This window comes from Rousettus aegyptiacus, unplaced genomic scaffold, assembly GCF_014176215.1.
Source record: "Rousettus aegyptiacus isolate mRouAeg1 unplaced genomic scaffold, mRouAeg1.p scaffold_m13_p_1, whole genome shotgun sequence".
NCBI lineage: Eukaryota > Metazoa > Chordata > Mammalia > Chiroptera > Pteropodidae > Rousettus > Rousettus aegyptiacus.
This window is the reverse complement of record NW_023416284.1, coordinates 34,003,299-34,025,318: the sequence shown is the minus strand read 5'-3', so window position 1 is coordinate 34,025,318 and position 22,020 is coordinate 34,003,299. Positions and strand designations below refer to the sequence as shown.

The 22,020-nt window shown below is 37.9% G+C and overlaps 2 protein-coding genes across 17 annotated transcripts in view; one reads left to right on the top strand and one right to left on the bottom strand.

Moving 5' to 3' along the window:
- NRDC (nardilysin convertase) overlaps nt 1–2,917 on the top strand; it is a 67,815-nt gene extending 64,898 nt beyond the window's left edge. For both annotated transcript variants that reach the window (XM_016120265.2, XM_016120266.2), the window contains 4 exons: nt 571–661; nt 948–1,064; nt 1,966–2,055; nt 2,209–2,917. In XM_016120265.2, the coding sequence (XP_015975751.1) occupies nt 571–661; nt 948–1,064; nt 1,966–2,055; nt 2,209–2,406 (496 nt within the window). In that variant the 3' untranslated portion in view covers nt 2,407–2,917. The remainder of the gene's footprint in view (nt 1–570; nt 662–947; nt 1,065–1,965; nt 2,056–2,208) is intronic.
- A 222-nt stretch (nt 2,918–3,139) lies between these two features.
- Nucleotides 3,140–22,020, bottom strand: part of OSBPL9 (oxysterol binding protein like 9) — a 112,479-nt gene continuing 93,598 nt past the window's right edge. For all 15 annotated transcript variants that reach the window (XM_016120267.2, XM_016120271.2, XM_016120268.2 and 12 more), the window contains 12 exons: nt 18,192–18,304; nt 17,938–18,056; nt 14,139–14,224; nt 11,822–11,993; nt 10,538–10,622; nt 9,828–9,938; nt 9,476–9,539; nt 9,239–9,379; nt 6,495–6,573; nt 5,608–5,699; nt 4,072–4,207; nt 3,140–3,848 (listed from right to left, as the gene is read on the bottom strand). In XM_016120267.2, coding sequence (XP_015975753.1) covers nt 3,774–3,848; nt 4,072–4,207; nt 5,608–5,699; nt 6,495–6,573; nt 9,239–9,379; nt 9,476–9,539; nt 9,828–9,938; nt 10,538–10,622; nt 11,822–11,993; nt 14,139–14,224; nt 17,938–18,056; nt 18,192–18,304 — 1,273 coding nt within the window. In that variant the 3' untranslated portion in view covers nt 3,140–3,773. The remainder of the gene's footprint in view (nt 3,849–4,071; nt 4,208–5,607; nt 5,700–6,494; nt 6,574–9,238; nt 9,380–9,475; nt 9,540–9,827; nt 9,939–10,537; nt 10,623–11,821; nt 11,994–14,138; nt 14,225–17,937; nt 18,057–18,191; nt 18,305–22,020) is intronic.

Below are 22,020 nucleotides of genomic sequence, written 5' to 3'. Positions count from 1 at the left end.
GTGAGTAAGCGAGTGAGTAGATGGGTCCAACTATTATTCTTGGCATGGAGAGTAGGGCTACAGGTACTTCCTTAAACCTAACAGTTCTGACCAAATAGGATTTGCTTTTAGTCACAGCTTTGGAGAGGCAGTGGGGGCTGGGAGTGCTGGTTCATAGATGGCTTGATCTAGGACTTATCAGTGGTTTCTATGGTTTTATTAGAGTCTGACTCAAGTCCTGTGGTCATTGTACAGGGCTTGCCCATGTTCCTCCTCTTCAGGCAGGTGCCTGACCTGGCTACCGTGGTAGAATCAAGTACAAGGCTTTGTTGGTTCTTTGCTTTGAAATGGTTGGGCATAGCTGTCACTGCTTCATGGGGGAGGGGTGTGTACCAGGAAAATGGGCGGGAGGTGGGGCTCAGGGTAGGGTTCTTCCCTGCCCTCTTTTCTTCCTCAGTTTAGGGGAGAGTACTGAGGACTGGGAAGAAAACACTTCAGCCTCTTTCCTGGAAATATTCTTTAGCCCCAATTCTTTCCTTTGCCTGGAGACCAGGTCTCTGATTACCTTTAACTGAAGATGTTTTGTTTCAGCTCTGAAGTTGTGGATAAGAAGATAGAAGAGTTTCTTTCTAGCTTTGAAGAAAAGATCGCAAACCTCTCTGAAGATGCATTCAACACCCAGGTGACTGACCGAACTGGCCTGCTCTTTTGTTTCTTGGCCCACAGAAGCCCTCAAGACAACCAGACACCAGTCTGAACAGTGCCATGTGCTGGCCAGCTCTTGAACACTGTAGCCCCAGCCTAATCTGCCCATAATGTCCTAGCTTCATCCCTCCCCATCATGCTGGCAAGTCCCAAGTGAAGGCACCAGAGCGTGTCCATCACAAACCAGACGGGACAAAGCCAGGTGTGTTCTGGGGGAACTGATGTGATGCCATGCCTGAAGATCTCTACTTTTGGTGTAACAGGTCACAGCTCTCATCAAGCTGAAGGAGTGTGAGGATACCCACCTCGGGGAGGAGGTGGATAGGAACTGGAACGAAGTGGTGACACAGCAGTATCTCTTTGACCGCCTCGCACATGAGGTAATAACATGGTTTTTAGAGTAAGACAACCCTCACAGGGACTCCTGATTTTGTAGGAGTCACAATTCCTAGAAAATCAGTATTGTGTGGAAGAGAAACCTGGGGCAGTCATTCAGGCTTGGTTATTTACTTGCTCATTTTTGATTAGTCGAATCTAGATTTCAGACTGGCTTCTTTAGCACCTTAGGTGGCCAAGTGACCAGGATGCTAATCCTTACTCCACCTCCCCAAGCAGTTTCAATCAGAGCAGATCCATTTTTGTACTATATAGTATGTGAGGTTCACTTTAAGATTTGTGGAGATAAAAAAGTGTTCTGCAATTTAAAGAAAATTTAAAACTTCTGGTCTTTATGGAGTTCCTCCTCCAGATGTAATGATTCCTGGTGTAGGCCTTTTGACTACTTCTAGCCCAAAGTAGTAACACCTGCAAAAAAGAGCCCTGCACTCCAGTGCGCTCTTATACTATAACCATCTGCAGTGAATTACATTGGGGCAGAGGATTTAAGAGGCTTTTAGCCCGGCTCTTAAGGCACTCCAGTTTTCCTATTAGAACTTTTCACCTGTTTCAGTAGTTACTGTATTTTCTCAAGCTAGAGTGTACAGTTTCCAGGTACCTGAGAGTTTTGGCTTGGTGTACTAAGCTGTAATTCCAGCATCTGCTACCCTCTCTTGCTTATCTGCCAGGGTCAGTCATTGCTATGAAACATGAAAGTATGTCACTGGGGCTAATTTTTATCCCTCTCTGGAAGGTTGGCAGCAAGCTGAAACTTGGAAGAATAAAAATGACGTGCTCAGACCAAGGAAGGCTGCCTAGGGAGTTATGTTTAAGAACTCTTTCCAGAAAGTGTATTGCTAGTCTTTTATAGCTTTATTTCTTCCTTATCTTCCCTTTTCCTATAAGATTGAAGCACTGAAGTCATTCTCAAAATCAGATCTAGTCAACTGGTTCAAGGCTCACAGAGGACCAGGAAGTAAAACGCTCAGTGTTCATGTGAGTACGGTTAACTAAGCTGTAGCTCTGTCCTTTCCAGGGCTGTCACTTAGCCGTTACCATTCATCGGGTTTGGGTTGCTATCAGAGGACCTAACAGGTCTTTGCCCAAATCTGGTCAGATTTCTCACCTTGAGTCTTTGGCTTCTTTCAGGTTGTTGGATTTGGGAAGTATGAACTGGAAGAGGATGCTATCCCTTGTGGTGAGGATTCAAACTCTGCTTGTGAAGTGATGCAGCTGACCTACCTGCCAACCTCTCCTCTGTTGGTAGATTCTACCATACCTATTACTGATATCAGGGCTTTCACATCAACACTTAACCTTCTCCCTTACCATAAAATAGTCAAATAAACTGCAGTCTCATTGGCCTGAATGAAGCATTGTGTATTTTAAAATGTGTATTTTATGAAGTTACACTACTATGGCCTTAGGGCTTCCACTGAATTTTTGCACTGGCATCATAGAATTTGATTTACTCTCCCACCCCCTTTTGATTGTGACTAACAAACCAAGGGTTACAGTAGCAGCTGGCAGAGAGAAATTAGGGTGGGCCAAGTGTGACCAAAAAGCTTACCGGAGCAGTTTGAGAAGCCCTGGCCTGTCCTGGTCCTCTCAGATTGAATCCAAACTCCCCATGTAATCAATGTCTTATTAGTGCCTAAACGTTAGGTGCTAATACTAATACCTAAATGATGATGATGATGTTGTTTTTAATGTATTTTTAAATAAAGATAATTCTGTACTGCCCTTCAGTCGAGCCATTTGCTACTGTGGCTTTCTTTTTATTATGTTTTGTTTCAGTGTGGGGTAGAGACCTAAAAATGAACACTTCTAAAACCCTCTAAGGAAATAAAATATTTTTGGATAAAATGTTGGTAGCTCGATGTGTGCTATATGAGAGTTCAGCGAAGACACTGGAGAAGAGTATGGTGGGGGCTAAAGACAGAACGCCAGGTGTAAAGGAAGGGTGACAAACAGGAGGAACCCTCCCATTATTCAGAAGAGTCCTCGTGAAATGCCAATTCTTGTATTCAAGGTTGCTAAATAACTGGCTCCAAGTTTAACAACAAATAAAAGAAACACATTTAAAAAAAAGGTTGGAAAAGTACTTTATGAAGCCTTAAGAAGCACTGAGTATAATTAAACTGTAATCCAGAGTTAAATACAATAGTTCAATTCCAAATAAAAGTCATTGTAGGTGAGACCATGAAAATTTCCTAACACTTGATTTTAATACATTGCACTAATTTTCTAAAACAACTCATAGGAACTGATATTTACAGTAGATGGAGTGTTTATGAAAAATCTGGCATCAAGTATATATGTATATATGTGTGTATGTGTATATATATCCCAGATTACATGAATGAGGAAACAGATGAAGTATATCTCAATAGCAGTAACAGAGTGCAGAGTTTGAGACTGGGAGTTATAAATGCTTTTTGAAGCCTGGGGTTTGGAAAAGGAACAGACATCTTGTTTGCAAAACCTGAAGTTTTTCTCAGGATTGAAGTCAAAATTGTTGTAACTGCCACAAAAGAAGAAAAAAGGGAAGCTTTTCTCGCTTTAATTGTTCATCTGCATCGGAAAGTCCAGTATCCCTGAGATAGGAACCACTGCAATAAGGGAGTATTAAGTAGGTTCTCCCAAAGGAAGACTGTTGCTTAATTATGCCTACTGCCCTGGTGTCAGGTGTAAACTACTTTGCATCTCCCAACCTAATGCTTGGCAGCACCAAGACGTTTCAGTAATGGTTCATCATAAACCCAGCATTCTCCGTCTTCATGAAATAACTATAAAAGAAAGGGGGAAGAATTCAGTTATACACTTGCTGTGTACTTTCTATAACATCATACTTCATATTATTTTATGGGCTCATCTTTTCACCACTATGCTTGCTTAAACCAATGTTTGGTGCTTCAACAATTCATTGAAAACGAATGAATGAATTACAGCTCAGGGGAAAAGGGGAAAGCACCTGGGAGGTTGGGACAGGCTTCCCCAAAGCAAGCTTACCCTTGTCTCCCACTGAATTTCCTTCTCCTTCCTTTCTCGGGCTTCTGCTCTTTGTCTTTCTTCAAGTCTATGCTTGGCTTCAGTTGCTGCATCAATATCTCTGATTTTTAAGTTGAAAGTGACATCCTTCCAAAGGCTAAAAGAAGAAGTTGAGGTGCTAAATACTAGATGAACACAGGAGTTAGCAATCTTGAATGACAGTCTACAGATACCCTGAATATAGAATTATCACAATGTAAGTCAAGTGACTTTACTAAATCTCCTTAAGCTGGCACCAGGGCACTGGAATAAAGAACAGAAAAATAGAAGATTGTACTTCTATTGCTAGTTGTGAAAGAAAGAAAGAAAAAGAGAGGGGTGTGGGGAGGGAGGCAAGGAGGAAAGGGAGGGAGAGGGAGAGAGGGAGGGCAGAAAGCTGGATATATGATACATAAAACAGAAGAGAAAGAACAGTGAGAACTGAGACCTGGGATTCTATTTCTGGCTCTACATCTAATCAGCCTCTAATGCAACTTTAGAGGTGTCGGTACACCTCTCTAGGGCCTGAGTGTCCTTTAAACCGAAGGATTAGGTCAGAGGACCTGTGAAGTTCCATGTCAGAAAAGCTCCTTTGGATTTAATAATGAGAACTCGGAGAAACAGTGTGAACAGAGAAAGAGTCAAAAGGTGAATTGCAGAGGCTTAAAAAGATTTGGCTTCCTCTCAAGATCTGGAAGATAGTAATTGGACGAGTCTGGTCCAAACACGTCACTTTACAAGTAAAGACTCCTAGGGACTTGAAAAGTGGCCATGCCTAAGATCCTCTTGTGGTAACAGACCATGTATATCTACAGATTTCCGCTTAGCAGGATATTAACAAGTTAGAGACAAGCAGTGGGTAATTTGTTAGGTCCCCTTACTTATATTTAAGAAATCCCCTAATATGCTAAACAAAGAACTTTAGTGCACAACTCCTCATAACCACTAAAAGATACCAATTTTATTGGGCAAATGAAAAAGGAAATAATTATAATGTTTAAGACTACTGAAAAATTGAATGCCAGTTAGGCATTTGATATTAAGGAACTGATTTTCTTAAAGGATGACATCGTAGTTGTTTTAAAAAGTCATTTTAGAGACAGATACGGAAATACCTAGGGATGAAATTTTTTTTTAAAAGTTCTTAGAAACAAAAGACCTGAAGGTGTTTTACTAAACACCTCAGTTGGGACCTTCCTGTCATCTCTTATAAAGCACAAAGATGATGATAAGTCAACGTACACTGGGTACTTACACACCAAGCATCATATATATGCTACATGCTTATCTCATTTAGTCCTCACAACTCCTCTTAGGTAGATTTTAAGGAGAGGTGACAAAAGAGGTGAACTTACAGTTTTGTTTACAAAACTAATAAGTGGTGGAGCTCCACATGAACCCAGGCATTCAAACTTAGTCTGTGCCAATATACTCTGCTATACTATCTCCAAAACCCAGCCCTGTGCCTATGACTCGCCAATAGCAGGAACCCTGCCTCAAGTTATGTCATTTCCTTACCTGCGGGATTCATACTCATTCTGATCTTCCAACTTCCTCACTTTCTTCTTGATTATAGGCAACTTCTTGGTATCTATAAAAACTGTATTTTCCTAGAAAACAGAACAGGTAGGCAGATGTTTTACTGTTCAAACTGTTCTAGGAGTAAGTCAAATCTTTCCAGAAACCTTTTATTAACAGATGTAATAATCAAATCCCTGTGTATTAATGATGTAGACAATGAGTTTTATATGCACACAGGTGCGTACCTTAATTCTTGGTAGAAGCTCAGTGCAACAGACATTTTCCATGTGGCTATTGTGCTACATTCTCATGATGTAATCTCTTAAGAGAACTAGACCCATAAATAATCCTAATGATAAGTATGCTGAAGTGTTTTTTACATTTTAAATTCTCCAAGTCCAAAATCCAGTTCATTGACGCCTGTTAATCCCATACTATCTTCTTCCTACCTTAAATGAGGTCTAGGTACTGTCTGCAAGTTCCTTGAGGGCAAGGGCTATCTTACTCATTTCTGTATCCCTGGTGCCAGGCAGTCAATACATTTCTTATACAAAATCAAAGTGTGTACATAAATACAAATTAGCACTTAGTTTTATAAACATACTGCACATTCTAATGATATAGCTAACATTTACTGGGTGCTTCTATGGGCCAAGCATTTTTCTATATATATATTATTCTTGAGTGTTTTGAGAGGAGAAAATTAAAAACTATTCTACTACCTGTACTGCTGGGGAAGAGGTGGAGAAAGGAAAAGGCTTGTCCTGAAGAGATGGCATTAGAGCTGGCCTTGGTGGTTAAATTTCCAGATGAAGGAAGCCAGAGTAACATAAAGGCTACAATTTTATGTAGCCTGAAACCAGTGGCAAAATATAGGCTCTTACCCCTGTTGTATATTTTGCGTACATTACACCATTCCATTCTCCTTCAACTGAACAAAAAGACTTCTTGTCATTTGGAGAACTAAACAGAAAAGGAAACATTTGTGTTAGTCTCAAGTTGAAAAGTACCAAAGAATCTGAATCTGGTCAGGGTGGCCTACCTACACAGAGCAAAACAAAGAACAGCAGATGTGAAGTCTTTGATAAAGGTAGATAAATAGAACTGGATTTCCGAAGCCAAATGTAAGAATGGGGGCCCTAAACAAGATGCTAATGAACCTGAGATCACATGAACAGTGAGTATAAGATGAGCAGGAGAGCCCAGTGGTGGGTGCTGGGGACACAGCAGACTGGGACAGTCCCTTCCCTAAAGCTGTTCATAGCCTAGTGGGGAGAGACGTTGCCAATGAGATTCTGGATGGTAAGTTCTGTGGTGAGTTTATATGAGCACTGGAGTTCAAAGGCAAAACTGCTGGGATGAGGGTCAGGACAAACTTTGCTTAAGGACGTAACATTAGAGACCAGGCTTTCATCTTCAGGCTGAAAGGGACCTCTGGGTCAAATGGTTTGACCTTTTTTCCCTTCCTCAAAAGTCCAAACAGGCCCCTACTTGGACATGACGTACATGGCAGATATGGAATTTGGGAAGATAAGCATCACAAGAAAGGATGGTAAGGAGGGGTAAGGCATGAACACAAAAGGAGGATAAAAGAGTCAGAAGAGAAAAATACACAGAGAGGGATGAACCTGCTACCAACTTAATTTCCTCTATGATTTAGGGGCTTTAGGGAAAAGGAGACAAGTAGAAAGAAAAAGGGTAGGATCTCAGATTTAAAGTCATTGTAAGTGGTTCTCGAAGTATGGTCTGGGGATCCCTGGGGGTTCCCAAGACACCCTTAGGTCAAAACTATTTTCCTAGTATTAAAATATTATTTTCCCTTTTCACTTTAATTTTTCACAAGTGTATAGCAACTGACTGACTGCAAGTACACAGGAGAATCTAGCTGTCTTCTATTAATTACAGTCATGCCCCACTTAATCGAGACATGTTCTGAGAAATGGGTAGTTAAGTAATTTTGTCATTGTGCAAACATCTTAGAAAGCACTTTACACAAACCTAGATGGTATAGCCTATTACGCACTAGATTAAATCAAGAAAAAATGATGCAATCAAGAGACAAGGTAAACATGACATGTATGAGGCCGTTGACATGGGATATACGGTTTTAAAGCCAACTTTTTTGTAAGCAGAAAGAGTACTCTAAAATAATGATAAAAGTATAGTAAGTACATAAATCAGTAACAGTCATTTATTATCATTATCATGTATTATGTATTGTACATAACAATATATGCTATACTTTATATACACTGTGGGTTTGTTTACGCCAGCATCACTACAAACAGGGAATGTGATGTGTTGCACTATGACATTACAATGGTATGATATTGCTAGGTGACAGGAATTTCTCATCTGTATTATAATCTTATGTCCTTTCATGAATGTGATTTGTGGTTGCCATTATTATGCAGTGCATGACTGTATATTAGACATTTACAAAATTCAAAAAGTGTGCAATGCCACTCTCACAAATTTCTTAAAAGTTGTGGAAAGTTCTTTTTCATAAAAATACTATTGTCATTTATAAATGCTTTTGTTTTAAAATTTGTTATATTTTATTATTATATTGATGGATATAATATAAACAAAACCAAAAAGTTTGAGACCTACTCAGCTAATACATCCTTCATCTGATGCTCAATTCCCTAATTTGAAGAGCCCACCCAGCACTCTTTTAGCTCACAATTTTGAGAGTAGTCTATTATTTATGGATATGACTAGTGGAGAATTCTGCTGAGTTAGCAGTTCCTGTTGGTACTGATTACCTCTAAGGAACTCCAAGAAGCAGGCATACCCATGTCTCTGTTCTGGACATCTTACTTCCAACACCTGCTCTTTCTGAGGAGCAGCAGCACTATAGAGGTGACTTTTGCTGCTCTCTAAGCTCTGCCTGTATATTTTGACTGCAATATTTCGGATTTTACACTGATCTTTAGTCAACTTCATCTTTGTATTCATGGTCCCACCCTGCTTAAGATATTTTTGGATACTGATACTGTCATCCAAATTATCTTCCAGGAAAACTGGTTAACCAGTTGTCTTTCCAACTGCAACACTGTTCCCAATAAAGCCTTTGAGGGCAGAGAAAGTCCTGCGGATTTTCCTCCTTCAGGCGGGCTCTGAACTCACCTGACTGTCACCCAGAATTCTTCATCGGACCCTATCTAGAGTGTCAAAGAGAACCAAGCTAAGATGCGATGGTTACCATTTTTCCCAAGAAAGGCACAGACAAAAGAACTGTGAGGACTTGGAGACACTCTAGTGGGAGTCACAGTGTCTACTGTATGGAATACCTAGTTCATAGCTCAATCTGGCAATAATGAGGCAGGAACCCCAGATCTGGGTTAGCTAAATGGCCTAGGCAGACCTTTTTCTATTCCCCAGTTGCAAGTCAAGTTCCTAGGAAGGAACTCCCACTAATGATCTCTGATTGTTCTGAACCTAGATTTTAGGTCTCCTAAAAATGAGATTTTTAGAAAGAGACAGGATACACAAGATGAGAAACAAGTTTACAAAGACAGAACCATTAAAATGGTCAATCCCTAACACATTATAGTTCAAGACAAAAAAGTATTTCAGAGAAGCAGAAGAGCGCCAAAGCAGAAAAGCAAAACAAAATACCTACAAGATCTCAGCCGTAATTCTGTGCTTCTTGCCCCCATAGAAAGGTTTAGTGTGGAAGACAATATTTGCACTATAGCCAGTTTTGGAACAATTAATACTGCATTCTCCACCAAGTTCCACCCAGGGCACTGTGAGGATAGACCTGCAAAATCAGAAGTTTTCAGATAAGGGACATAGCTTAAGAAACAGCAGGTCCTGCTGCTTGCTGATTAAAAGAAATAGACACAGCTCTACTTGCCTTCCATAACCATTGGGGAATGTGAGAATGTAATGCTCATCATGGTCCAGACATGAAACACAGCCTGCGGAAAGAAGGGATAGAAACTCTAATGACTAGTGTCAACTGGCCATCAGGCTCTATTGTCTGATTGACAGATACTCCATTCAATCTAGGGAAAACCAATCTTTTACCCCACCACTACCCTCATCCCCAGTACATGTGCTTGCATGCAAACAATGACATCCAGCCTGGCTTTCTGGGGCTATTTCCTCTTACTTGGACATATTATGTGTCCAGTACATATTAGAATGACATGAAATTCTCCTATTAACACTGGAGTCCATCCAATGCCCAAAGACTATACACTTACCCTGCCCTATGTTGTGCACACCAATCGACATCCCAAGGAATTTTGATTTGGTCCAGATATGAGCATTGAATTGTATCTTCTTGTTAAAACACTCAGCATAAAAAGCTGAAACTGCAGAAATTGCTTTCGGTCAGTGCACTATGTAGGTATAACCACCCCTCCAACTCTCTTAACCAGAAGAACCAGCTCCAAGGGGGAAATCCTTTACCCCTCAAAAGAAGTGTCATGAATGAGACCTTGTACCCCCAATGCAAGCAACCATTCAGGGCCACGTGGGCCGGGACTTCCCTGAACCATGAAGCTATGGCAAATCCCGAAGGCTTAAGATCAAAAGAGCTGTCTGTTCTTACAGTCGGCAAGCACATTCCTGTCCCAGCTCCAACCTGAGCCCATCCAATACTTCCAGTCATACCTCTGCACTTAGCAAATAAGATACTGAGGACACGCATTCTCTCCACAATGCCAGGAATATACATACTAAACAGAAACTATATCTCATTTACATATTGATACATATTTAATCAGTAGAGTTAACAGAGTCTTTGGAATTCATATAAGGAACAGGTATGAGGAACCAGCCCTCACACGATTGGGAGAGTACAGGCAGCCATAAAACTAATAGTACGGTGACCTCACCTATGGAACTTTTTATGACCCTCTTTAGAGAAAATATTCGAAAGTGGATGTTTTAGAGAAGCTCTGTAACTTACTGGGTGGATGATGGGAAACCTGCTCAGCCACAAATGTTACACTGTTTTTGGAAACCCAAGGGACTGGTCCTTCTGACACCAGCTCCTGCAAACAAATATAACATCATTTTTTTTTTTTTTTTTTTTTTTGGTGTGGAAACACAAATGACACTGCAGAGACTCTAGTAACTGAAGGCTCTTGATACATATTTTTATTATGGCACTTAATTACACTACTGAAATGATTGCTTTGTGTCAGTCTCCCTAAGGCATTTTTGAAAGCAAGGATCATGTGCCTAACTTAGGGACAGGCCTGGCACAGAGCAGGCACTTATCAATGTCTACCAAATAATTAGGAACAGACACATACTGCCTCTATCTTTAGAAAGGACTGCATGTAACATGTCACTTTAAAAAGAGAAAAGACATGGAGAGTTATCATTACTGAGAGACTGTGGGCACTGAGGGCTAGGGACTTCCCTGAACCTCCCTCCCCACAATTCCTTGAGGCCTTTTACATTTATTTGAGTCTTCCTTGCTCTAAATGCTAAAAGCCCTGTGGCTCAGGTCTGAGTTATCTACTCTTCCCTAGCTATACTATCTTCTTAGGATATTTCATCTAATCCCAGGGCTTTAAGTGCTATCTAAATATACTGAAATCTCTGAAAGCCTCATCTCTATTCTACATCTCTCCCTTGAACTCAAGACTCTTAGATTCCAGCTCCCAACTTGACAGCTCTACTTACATGTTTAACAGACCCCTCACACTTTATATTTCAAATCAGAGTTCCTCAAACTCAATCTTCTCCTTTTTAGTAAATGACACCAACCAACTCTGAAGCTCAAAGGTAAGGATTCATCTCCGACTGTCCCCTTTTCCCCTTACCTCCCCCAATCCATCTATCAGTTTTAACTCCAAAATATAGCTCGAATCAACTATGTCTCTCCTGGAATAATGCCACAGCTTTCTCAATGGTCCCCTTCTATTTTTGCCCATTTCCAAATTATTTTTCATAAAATCATTAAATGATCTTTTCAAAGCAAAAATGAGATCCTGATAAGCCGTAGTTATCATTAGGGCCCATGAGACCTTGCATGACCTAATCTCTAAATCTCTATCCTTATCTCATGCCACTTTTTCTCCTTGTTCACTATATTCAAAATATGCTGACCCAACAACACTGCTCTTCTATGGGTGGTGAGCAACTTCTGATCACTTTATAATTGTTATCTGGCCCCAAATAAAATGAAACCTTGAATCACTACGCAACTTAAGATAACTAAAAACATTAGTGCAGAACTCACAGCATTCTCTTCAGTATCATTTGGTAATGTCCAGTGACACTGAAAGATCTCGCCCAAAATAGGGTTGTATGGCTTTTTGGCAACTGATCCTCTCCTTCCTGCATGAAAGGCTGAGAGGTACCATTTAACAACCTGAACCATTCGGTCTCTGGCGTCCTTCTGGTCACTAATGCTGCAAGGGAGAAAGACAATATTTAAAGTCCTGCTTTCTGACAAGAGACAAGCTCCCAGCACGCCTCAGCATGATCCACCCTGAGACAAGCTGAGAAGACCCAGGGCCAGGAGTTACCTCAAAGCTTCTTTTTAAAATTGAGGTGTAATACACAAAATTAAATACAGCAGTCTTAAGTGTTCGGTTTGATGAACATGACAAATGTATATAACCATTTAATTAATCGCCATCCAATCATGATATCGAACATTTCTATTACCTCTGTTTCCTCATCCCCCTTTCCAAGCAGTCCCTGCCCCTCACCCCGAGGCAAATACTGTTTCTGGTTTCCAGTACCACAGATTAGTTTTCCTAGTGTCAGAACTTCTTATAAGTGTACTATTTAATTGCCAAATAGTTGGAAATTTTCTAGATATATCTGTTATTGATTTCTAATCTAATTCTCTCGTGTTCAGAAGATACCATGTATGGTTCCAATTATTTTAAATTTATTAAGTCTTCCCAGTATATGGTCTATCTTGATCAACGTTCCATGTTATACAAATTGTTTTGGTAGTGTCTAGAAAGGCCAACTGGGTCAAGCTGATTGATAATGCTGTTTGAATCTTCTATAGCCTTACTGATTTTTGGAGGGGTGGGTGCAGAGCATGCTGGGAGCTACGTTTTCTATCAATTCCTTGAGGGAGGAATTTCCAATCACCACTGTGCACTTCTCTATGTCTCCCTTTAGTTCAGTCATTTTTTGCTGCATACATTTTGTTATTAGGTACATACACATTTGGGATTATAATGTATTCTTGATAAACTGACTTTTTATCATATGAAAAATCCTAACTTGTCTCTGGCAATATTTGTTTTAAAAAGTGTCTTTTGATACTAATGCAATAATACCAGCTTTGTTATGTTTTGTTTTGCACGAACTGTCTTTGCCCATCCTTTTACTTTTAATAAATCAGTGTCTTCATATTTAAAATCTCAAGCTTGCAAATAGCATACAGATGAATCTTGCTTTTTATCCAGTCTAAAAATCACCGTTCTCTTAAATGGAGTACATATGCTACTTACATTGAGTGTCTGATATAGTTGCAATTAACTCCACCATCTTGATATTTGTTTTTTATTTGTCCCTTTTTTTTCCCTTGTTCCATTATTTCTCCTTTCTTCCTTTTTTGGAATTGAGTATTTTTAGAATTCCATTTAAACTTATCCACTGGCTTTTTAGTTGTACTTTTCTTTATTTTTAGGTGGTTTCTCTAAGGGACCTCAAAGTCTAAATTCTCATACAGAAACACTATCCTTAAATCTCAAATCTATATCTAATGAATAACTGGTACTTTGCATCTTTATTTACACATTACCAATAAATATTTAATCATTTGTTTAAGTATGTATTAATTTAAACAGTGCCATATTTATTGAAATTCTTCCCTTTGATAATTGGTTAAATGATTCTCTTAAATCTTCTACAAGGACTGATATATATCAATCTCAGCCAATGTGCCCACCCACTGTAAAACCTTAGTGATTTGTATCTGGCTTTAGTAAACCACAGACCAAGGCCAAGAAATGCAATCAGCGAGGACAAATTAGAAAAATCCCTTATAAAGAAAAGTTTTCTGCTACCACTGAAAATCAATGTGAACTCACCTTCTATAAATCAATCTCACTTTTATATTTAACATATATTTAATATTGCAAGTTTTACATTTAAAATTAATGAATCAGTCTGTAATCTGGAAACTAGACTATAAACTTCTCAAGGGCAGACACTGTGACCTTTTCTTTTCTAGCTCACAGTGTCCTGGCAACAACGAGCACTTCAGAAACCTTTGCTGAATTTAGCTAACTGAACTTCATTAGGACACAGTGTAAATAATTTCACAGTGATTACCAATCCCTGGGCCAAATAAGCTCATAACTTGGCTCCATATATACTGGCTACCTATTAATGAGCTCTCAAGATGTTTTAAAGTGTTAAACAACATCGCCACTATATAACCTTGGCATCTAATACAAACAAAATGTTCAATGCTACTTTGCCCCAGAGATGTTTAATAGGCAGAAGGGAGTCCATCTATCCTATAAGGCAAAAGCCTATTGAGTAAAATCTTAAAAAATTGGAAACTATTGTGTTTAGTCAAATACCTCACAAACAGGTCCGGATGTGCAAAAAAGTCTGCATACATTTCTAAAAGAGATCTTCTTTCAAGAATAAATGTTGGAAGAACTACCTGAAAAACATACGTTTGAGCTTGAGGATCAAATTTCACTGCAGATAAACTGATTGCTGAACTGCTTAAAAACCCCCAAAATTCATCCCAATCATAACACCCACCAAGTACTCCCAGGCATGCTTTTGATACCTACTTCCTAAATTGTTCTGTTTCATAAATGCCCGTTATCCTGCCCAGCAGGTGAAAAACAGAGAAGAGGCTCCGAATGTTCACATGTCACTTCCTCCACGCAACCTCCCTTTAGCTCCCCCAATCCCCAAATCACTGTAACAACAAGCCACTCTAGCAACCCCTGGATGCCTACTTGCTGGGGCATCACATACACACATTATCTCATTGAACTGTACAACAATCCTGCTGTGAAGAAATTATTATCCCTATTTTATGATGGAGAAAAATGAAGCTCAAAAAGGATGAGAAATGGTCTTACTGAACTGTTATTAATGTGGAATTCATAATTGGGTCTGACTTGGGGTAGGGATGGTGTCTGTGCACTTTCCTCTTTGCTGTGGCTTCTCTATCGTCAGGTGCACTAAGAAATTTATTTACTTATGAATCTGTGTCCTCAAATAATTGGCAAGTTCCTAGAATGCAAGGGCCACTCTTATTTGCACTTACACTTTCAGCTACTATTACATAGTAAGAAATTTTTAATAACAATTGAAGAATTAAATGAAAGGAAGAAAAGAATAAAGATGTGAAGGGCTACGAATATAACAGAGGAGAAAGAAAAAGAAAAAAAGATTTGAATATGGAAAGAAAGAATGAAAGAAGGAATGAGAGATTAGGAATAACCAACCAAAATAGGGAAGAATTTCATTAGAGAATGGAAGAAGAGTTTTTGAAATGCATATCAGATTTAAATTATTTTTTATGGAAGTAGAGGACTATAGAAAGCAAAAATTCCTTTAAACTTAGTAATTACTGCATAACTACTGTATTCAGGTCCTGGCTCAAATGCTTTGGAGGAGGCAAAGGTTAAGTATGAGAGAATACCAGCATTTAAATCTTAGGTGGAATGTGACAAATATATACTAAGAGATTCCCAAATTACCCTGGAAGTTTAGAAGGGGGAAAGATCATATTGTTTGGGGGACCCAGAACAAAGGCAGAGCTGGGAAACAAGTCACTGAGGGACACTAGAGAAAAGCCTTAGAGAAGAGCAAGGCTGTAATAAAGTGAGAATAAAACAGAAGAACGAGACATGAAGATGGGAGAACAAAAATACATGGAGACAGGAAATGGAGTCTGACAGAAACTGACCAGTGTGGCTGGGTATATAGAGTATATACAATGTGCTCATGGAATATGAACTCAGAAAGGGACACTCTGGCTATAACATTTAGAACATTTAATATTATTATAGAGTTTAAATTTTAAGTAAACATTTTCCTTCTATAGAACACGTGTTCATAATTTAAATACAGTTAGATTGGTGGGTAAGCTTACGTACTGACTTAGTGAAACTTCCTACCACTCTTGGAGAACACAGAGGTTATGAATCACCAAGTAAGAATGCTGAAGAACAAAAAACAGGGATAAAAACCTTTAACGTATATAAATAGCTCTTACAAATCAACAAGAAAGATTACTACTGCCAGTAGAAAAATGAACAAAAGAATTGAATAGGCAATTCAAAAAAGAAGATAAGGCCAAAAACCAAAATTTTATTCGATTTATAAAAAAAAAAAATTGCAATATTGATGAAAGCCAGCTGGGCTAGCTTGTCTTCAGCATGGGTTCAAGTACTCATTTTGCCACTTCTTAGGTGTGAGGAGGCCCTGGAAAATTAAATGAACTTCTCTAAGTTTCTGTAAAATGAGGATAATTACATACCCTGTTTGTATCTTAGGGTTGTTCTGAAGACCAAGTGAGGTAAATGGAATGTGACTTAATAGTATTTCCAAACACTACAAAGTATTTGGAAAATAACTCTATTATAAAAGAATCTGAACTGAGAAAATATATTTATAAATAGAATATTTACACATTTAAGGCATTATTGAAATAACACTTTGGAATGCATAAAAGGAATCAAAATTTCAACATCTGTTGACAATCACAGCCATTTGTCTGTCTGTGCCAATATGGATTTCTAAAACAGCTATTTTTTTTTTTTTTTACTCATTTGGTAAAAAATATCATTCAGTAACAAGTAATAAGACTTTAGTGGTTACAGATCAAATATGGGTTATCTGGCAAAGGAAATTATGTGAGGTAAAAACCACAAACTTGATTACAGCAGACACTGGGTTGCCAACACATCTCTTTCATCACTAATAATACAACTCTGATTCAGTTCAGGTTCAGGCTACAGGCTGCCCTGAAAGTCACAGGATTCTCCCAGATCTCAAGAGGATAAAGGTAGATTAATCTGAACCATTTATTTAACCTCCCTTGCCAGTGAATGGCTTAAACATGGACACATTCCTAGCACCCTGGTCAATGAGATTCAACTGAAAGTCTGATGTACCACTTCTGTAAAAGAATGTCCTTCCTAGTAAAAACAAAAAATATTCATGGAAAAAAAATTATTTCTGCCTCTCGACACATTTGTATAAGGATGTGATGAATGGAAGTGTGGCAGCCATTTGACAATGATGAGGAGAGAAGCTTGAGTGTGAAAGTCAGCATGCTGAGAAGGGCAGAGCAGAGAGACTGAAGGGAACCTACCTAGGTCCTTTCCTGAATTGCTGACCCACCAAATTAATCAATTCCAGAATTACTCTACTTTTGGACTTCTCATTGAGATAATAAACCTAGTATTGTTTACGTTACCTTTAGGTGGGTCTTCCATTATTGGAGATCAAAACCAACAGATATAGAAAAGAATATTATAGATGTTGACATCAAAAATTAAGCTATAATTTTTGAAGCGACAATTCTGCCCCAGCAATTATGCAATCTAATCATCAGTGAAAAAATTCTGGGAGATTTCCTGCAAACATTCTCTTACCTAGAACATTCCTGGCAAGTATGTTGGGTTCCACGAATTAATGCTATCCTTGTGTTTCTGTTCTTGTTTAGAATAGGGGTGAAAAGTTTTATTGTAGACACTTGTTAGAAAGTATTATGGCTTAGATTTTTCTTAATTGCCCTCTCAATCTAAAACCAAAATGAAGCTTGCTACTGACAAAGCCCGCAGCTCAAGTCTTTAAAATAAGAGGGAATAATGGAAAGATTATAGATTTTGAAATCGCAGACCACAATAATTGTATGGCTCAATGTGTGTCACACAATTTTCCATACACCACCTGTTCTAATCCTACAACAACTCTGTAAAGCAGGTCACTATGTGTCCACTTTGCATGAGAAACCTAAAGATCACAGAGGATGGGACCTGCTCAAGGTCACACTGTTTGAAAATAGCAGAGGGAGGATGCTAACACAGGTCCTCTAACCCCAAGATCAGAATTCTTGCTCACTTTGATTCTGTGCACACTATACTACTTAAGATTTTGTCCACATTACTAACCAAGCCTAATACTATTCCTCATTTGTCCCCAATAAAATCCAAATCTAGCTTTATTTATTTCATCTATTTATTAAAAATTTCAATTCACTCATTTATATATATGTTAAATTATGACAAAACAAAAGTATAAACAGAAGTTATATCATTATACTATACTTGTAGGCACACTCACCATACAATCACTAAGAATTCACACATACACATTAAGACAGTAAATGCCAAATCTGATTCTTACCTTAGTAAGATCCATTCCAAGCCTAACCTGGGACAAGAGATGCATGATAACGCTCTTGTGCTCTTCTACTGATCCTGCCTCCCCTTCATCATCCCTGTCATCATATGAATCGAAAAGGTCTAAAATAAAACAGATTTTCTTAAGACTGGTGTTAAACTAGGCCAGTCTGTGCTGCTACCAGTATTACGGTTTTTGTTTTTTTTTCTCACACAAACGTTAAGGGAAAAAAAGTTAAATTCTCAAACCTCACTTACCAGCGTCACTTGTTCCATTGGACATGGAAGAATTAAGTGATTCTGTGGTATCTGGGCGCTTTAGGCTGTTTCCTGAGCTGCTATGGGTCAAGACCGAGGCAGATCCAGAGGAACTAAAAAAACAATCAACTTCTTAAGCCTTTTTAAAGTCATAGAAAGATGCTAATTTATATGTATAAAAACTACTTAAAACTAATAAACAGAGATAGCTGACAGAACAAATCAGACTCTTAGGAGTTAGCTGTTTACATACATACATATATATACATGCTTTCCAACTCTCTCCCTGTCGCTCTTATTCTGAGACTGTAAACTTTAAAGTCTGATGACCAGGTCTCCTGTCTTATATTCTTTCTAGTATGTGCTCAACTAAGCCATGTTGAAAGGTCAATAAAAATAAGATTTTGCCTCTGCTTCTAAGTTAAAATCAGAGTTCATTTTCTAATTTTGTTACTGTGTATGAATGTAGATATGTCATAATTATTGGCAACAATTGCAGAACTTCAAAAATGGCTCACTATTATTTAGGTCTCTGAAAGTGGTCTTGTCTATATTTTTGAGATCCTTTGATAGAAGTCTGCATTGGTATTAACAATCTTCTCAGTCATTAAAAAACTGTATTTGAAATTATAAAAACTAAAGCATATTTTTTTTTACAAGTAAATTATGATAACTGGTATCAGAAGCTGGTTTAAGAGTCTAAAAAATGTTTCTTATAATATTATACATGTGATCATAATTTACCCAGGATTATTATTTGTATATTAATAAAATAATCAAAGGCATAGTTTACTTATCAAGTATAAAAACAGAAACCAAATCTCTCACACTGCAGATATTATTATTTATAAAACAGTATACCTATAGTCTTTTATTACAAATTAACATGTATTCTAATTTAAACATATTTTGCCCTAATTACTTACCTTTATTTAATTTTTTTTATTTAATAATAAATTTTATTTTTTAGAGTAGCTTTAGGTTCATAGCAGAACTGAGCAGAAAGTACAGAATTCCCATATGTACAACCTCCCCCACTCCCGACATCCCACACCAGACTGGCATGTTTGTGACAGCTATGACCCTACAACCAACACATCATGATCACGCGAGAACATAGTTTACATCAGGGCTCACTCCTGGTGCTGCATATTCTATGGATGTTCCACCATTGTTGTATTGTAGAAAAAAATTTCACTATCATAAAAATCCTCTGTTCTCTGCCTATGATGGCACATTGGAATATTAGAACATTCCAATATTAGAATATTAGAACATACAATTTCTTATTTAAACATAGTTTGTCCTGGTTACTTTCTTTCGATCTATTTTTCAAACTCCTTAGGTAACTGAATATTGCTTCATTGAGAATTTAGTAGTATACACATCACAAGGTACTGTAACTAATGTCTACTTCACCAGTTTTAAAAGCTAATGGAAGATATGAGTAAAAGACCTGGGTAAGAGAAATCGAATTATCATTAAAGAGCTGTGTGAAAATTATCTTCAAAATGTTTTGTGGCTCTTTGATATATCATCAAAATAAGAGTCAATCTTTTAAATCAACTGATTTAAAAACCCCAAATCCTTTAAAGCATGTATCTTATTGAAGATGCATTTTCAAAGGTCAGATCTATTTATGCTGTGCTTTTCCTCCTAACTCAGATTAGAAACCATGTCTGGGCCAAGTGAAATGTTCAATAAAGCTCAAAATGGAAAAAATGGGATAAATTCTCATTTATCCAATTCATAAGTTATTTCATTCAAGACAAAGGATTTAAATAATACAGTTAAAGAAACAACAGCAACCTTGACCAAAAAATTACATTTATACAGGAAAGATTTATCTGCAATGTGCTAATTTATATAGAATTTAATAAGAGCATAAATAAACTAAATCAAAAAATTTTAAGGTTTGAACTTAATTATAATTACAACAGAATTCAAAGTCTTACTAATTACCTAGTATGTCCAAACATTGCATGTGTTTATCTCCATACAATCTAACTTCCATAACAACCCTACAAGTCAGACATGACTAGTCTCATCACACACAGATACTCAGAGGTTCAATAACCAGCCTGAAGTCATTTCAAATTCATGTCTGGTTTCAAAGCAAAAATTCTTTCCAAAATGCATGGTCATCTAGTTTATAAACGTATAAAACCATACTGCTCAATAACATAGTTCACATGTAGCTGTCATTACCACAGGTCTTTAGAAACTCAACAGGACTTAAGTTTTCCAATTCTGTGTGTGTGTCTATGCATGTGCGCACGTGCATGCAAAGAGTGTGTGAGAGGGAGGGAGGGAAGGAGAGAGAGATGGAAGGAGGGACAAACAGAGAGAGAGAGGGAGGGAGGGAGACAGACAGACATAGATATGGAGGGCGAGGGAGGGCAAAGATGGAGGGAGGGAGGAAGAAGAGGATAAGTAACAGGAGGAGGTAGAGGAAAAGAGAGAAGAGAAGACAGAAACTTGACCTGAGAGTTAGAAAACTAGTGGGAGCAGCTGATGACCAGCAGATGTTACAAGCTGAGTGCCTACAGAAAACAGGCAGAGAACACAAATACTGTTAACCGTTGGGGGTGCCCACCACCTGTGCAGTCAAAAACCCTTGTTAAGTCAGCCCTCTATACATTGAAAATACTACGTGAACAGGGCCATGTTATAAGACAATACAGCCCCAGAGCCAGCATACTTAATTTGAAGGAAAATAAAGCCCCATTAAAAACAAACAAACAAACAAACAAAAAAACTGAAAGAGTCAACAAGTACTGTGCAGGATATCTGCAGTCCCTACCAGTTTGGGAATCTAGATAAAGCATACAAGGAGTGAAACTGAGGGAGAAAAAGAATCCAGAGTAGGTTAGCTGGACACAGAACTTAACTCTGGATCCCAAATGGGGGGCAGGGGTTCCATGAACTGTGTATTTGTTATGGGATGGGTATAGGGAGAGCACAGAGAATGAAGCTTATAAGGAGAAAAGAGAAAAAGCCTATGAGCCTGCAAGCGACTTTGTAGACATGCCTATTACAGGTATAACAGGTAAGAATTTAAAATTTTTCTATTTCATAATTTCAAGGAAACCCCAGAAACTGGAGCCAAAGACTGGCTATCAGTGATGTATATATAGTATAAGGAGGCTAATCATATAACATCAAGCTTTTACTAAATATAGTTATACACTTGCTTCTAGATGATAGATGAGTCCATTTTGAAATTCAATTTTATGTTGTTTAGAATAACCGCTAATGCTTAGCGTAAGGGACTGTCCTTAATTCTGTTTAAATAAAATGATGACTGACCACTTCAAAAATTAGTAACTTTTACTTTGGAATCTTCATCTAAATCCTTTTCCTTTACCACACTATCGTAAATAACATTTAAAAAAATTAAAGTGAATTTTCTACTGTCAAACTGCTAATAATAGTTTCTCATCAGTTTATTTGCCTACATACACTAAGAAACCAACATACAAAACCAAACTCTTTCTGCTAAATTGTGCTTAAGTTCTGAGTTCAAATTTCTCTTCCTTAACTGAGTGTCATGTCTTAAAAGCATGCATTCACCTAGATCGTATATATTTCACCTTTTCCACATTTAAAAGCTGAATTTGATCAACTAAGTCACAAAACTTTTTAAACAAATATAGTCGTTTTCCTTATAAATTTTGAGATTTGAGCAGATATGATAAAATTATACATGAATACTGTTATTTCTCAGTTTGTTCACTCACTTAAGAGAACTAGAGTCCTAGAAAATATTACATATTAAAAGAAATCAAGGTTCAAGGTCTAAAGACTGGCTGATGGTACTAGGCCTATG